The sequence below is a fragment of the Megalops cyprinoides genome, chromosome 5 (genome assembly GCF_013368585.1).
Source record: "Megalops cyprinoides isolate fMegCyp1 chromosome 5, fMegCyp1.pri, whole genome shotgun sequence".
Taxonomy (NCBI): Eukaryota; Metazoa; Chordata; class Actinopteri; order Elopiformes; family Megalopidae; genus Megalops; species Megalops cyprinoides.
Window position 1 is genome coordinate 41,720,001 of NC_050587.1, and position 2,500 is coordinate 41,722,500.

Here is a 2,500-nt window from a genome sequence, read left to right on the forward strand (position 1 = left end):
CAGGAGGTTCATGGCGGATGTGTGGCGGTAGGTTCACGGCGGACGTGCTGTGGTAGGTTCATAGCGGTAGGTTCATGGCAGATGTGCTGTGGTAGGTTCATAGCAGTAGGTTCATGGCGGACGTGCTGCAGTAGGTTCATAGCGGTAGGTTCATGGCAGATGTGCTGTGGTAGGTTCATAGCAGTAGGTTCACGGCAGATGTGTGGCGGTAGGTTCATGGCAGACGTGTGGCGGTAGATTCATGGCAGACATGTGGCGGTAGGTTCATGCCAGACGTGTGGCGGTAGGTTCACGGTGGACGTGTGGCGGTAGGTTCATGGCGGACATGTGGTGGTAGGTTCACGGTGGACATGTGGTGGTAGGTTCACGGCGGACATGTGGTGGTAGGTTCATGGTGGACATGTGGTGGTAGGTTCATGGCGGATGTGTGGCGGGAGGTTCATGGCGGACGTGTGGCGGTAGGTTCATGGCGGACGTGTGGCGGGAGGTTCATGGCGGACGTGTGGCGGTAGGTTCATGGCAGACGTGTGGGGGTAGGTTCATGGCAGTAGGTTCATGGTGGACGTGTGGCGGTAGATTCTTGGCGGACGTGTGGCGGTAGGTTCATGGCGGATGTGTGGTGGTAGGTTCATGGCAGACGTGTGGTGGTAGGTTCATGGCAGACGTGTGGTGGTAGGTTCATGGCAGACGTGTGGGGGTAGGTTCATGGCAGTAGGTTCATGGTGGACGTGTGGCGGTAGATTCTTGGCGGACGTGTGGTGGTAGGTTCATGGCGGACGTGTGGCGGGAGGTTCATGGCGGACGTGTGGCGGGAGGTTCATGGCAGACGTGTGGCGGTAGGTTCATGGCAGACGTGTGTCTCTGCAGGCTCTGGATGCAGCTTTGGCGTCTGCCCTGAGAGGGGACCTGGAGGACCTGGCGCTGGCCCTGCTGAGGACTCCAGCGCAGTACGACGCACAACAAATGAAGAAAGCCATGCAGGTGAGACACAGGAGCAGAGCCCTACGGACAGTGCAGGGCAGTACAGTCCTCACAGGGCAGTACAGTCCTCACAGTACAGTCCTCACAGGGCAGCACAGTCCTCACAGTGCAGTCCTCACAGTGCAGTCCTCACAGTGCAGTCCTCACAGTACAGTCCTCACAGGGCAGTACAGTCCTCACAGTACAGTCCTCACAGGGCAGTACAGTCCTCACAGGGCAGTACAGTCCTCACAGTACAGTCCTCACAGGGCAGTACAGTCCTCACAGGGCAGTACAGTCCTCACAGTACAGTCCTCACAGGGCAGTACAGTCCTCACAGTACAGTCCTCACAGGGCAGTACAGTCCTCACAGTACAGTCCTTACAGGGCAGTACAGTCCTCACAGGGCACTACAATCCTCACAGTCTACACTTTAAACATTTTGTGTTTAAAGGGGAAACATTTGACATTTTGTTGACAGATTAGTTATGAAGGGTTATCAAATGGAGTGAATTGATGTAAAATTCTATATATGTGAAACAGAAACTCAGTTTCTAAGTTCACTGTCACTGAACTGTGCTTGTCATCAGCAACGTTGTTACACACTGTAGCCACTGGGAGGCAGGGATGCAGAGAGATTCAAGTGATGAGTCATAATTTGTGTATCTTGGAAATAATGAGACATTGCATTGCATTACATCATTGGCATTTAGCAGACGCTATGGTTTACTGAGGCAACTTTTGGGTTACGAGCCCTGCTCCTTACCACTGTGCTACACTGCTGCCCTTACACACCCTTATTTCTAGCATCTGCTCTCTCATATTGGGCAAACTCCCACCCCCCTCAAACTGAGATCTCCAGTAAAACTTTAAGCACTACTGTGAATGGGCTTAGTGGTAACAGAGGTGCACTTATGTCTGAATCGGCCCAGTGTGCAGACTCCTTCATTCTGTTTACTGTTTGTTTCATTTTTGCCTGTAGGGTTTTGGAACAAACGAGGATATCTTGATTGAGATTCTGGCATCAAGGACGAACAAGGAGATTAGAGAGCTTAAGACAGCATATAAAGAAGGTAACTGAGTATGCGAATGTGTATGTGAATTATTCTGCAATTAACATCTGCAGCAACTGCTGTGTCTGCATGTCTGCGCTGTCTGCAGCGACTGCTGTCTGCATGTCTGCGCTGTCTGCATGTCTGCAGTGAACGCTGCTCACTGCTGTGAAAGACACAGTGATTTCAAGATCTGCACTGACTGTCAGTTTCCCTGCTACAGAATACCAAGCAGAGCTGGAGGATGACATCAAAGCAGAGACGAGTGGAGACTTCAGGACTGCCCTGCTTTCTCTCTGCAAGGTGGTGTGCGCATGTGTGCATTCTGAGGGAGTGTGTGTGAATTCTGTCTCTTATGTCTCTGATGTCTCTGTGCTGTGTGTGCAGGCTAGCAGGAGTGAGGATTACACAGTGAACAAGGCCCTGGCTGATAGTGATGCACAGGTGAGATCACCTGTCTGTCACCCTGTGCTGCTCTATGGAAGGTG

At 52.1% G+C, this 2,500-nt stretch overlaps 1 protein-coding gene across 1 annotated transcript in view; it reads left to right on the forward strand.

Annotated features, from left to right (window-relative positions):
• The window catches only part of LOC118777509 (annexin A1-like), a 9,713-nt gene that overhangs the window by 2,691 nt on the left and 4,522 nt on the right, over nucleotides 1-2,500 (forward strand). The window contains exons 5-8 of the mRNA XM_036528516.1: nucleotides 868-981; nucleotides 1,943-2,033; nucleotides 2,236-2,315; nucleotides 2,400-2,456. Coding sequence (XP_036384409.1) covers nucleotides 868-981; nucleotides 1,943-2,033; nucleotides 2,236-2,315; nucleotides 2,400-2,456 — 342 coding nt within the window. The remainder of the gene's footprint in view (nucleotides 1-867; nucleotides 982-1,942; nucleotides 2,034-2,235; nucleotides 2,316-2,399; nucleotides 2,457-2,500) is intronic.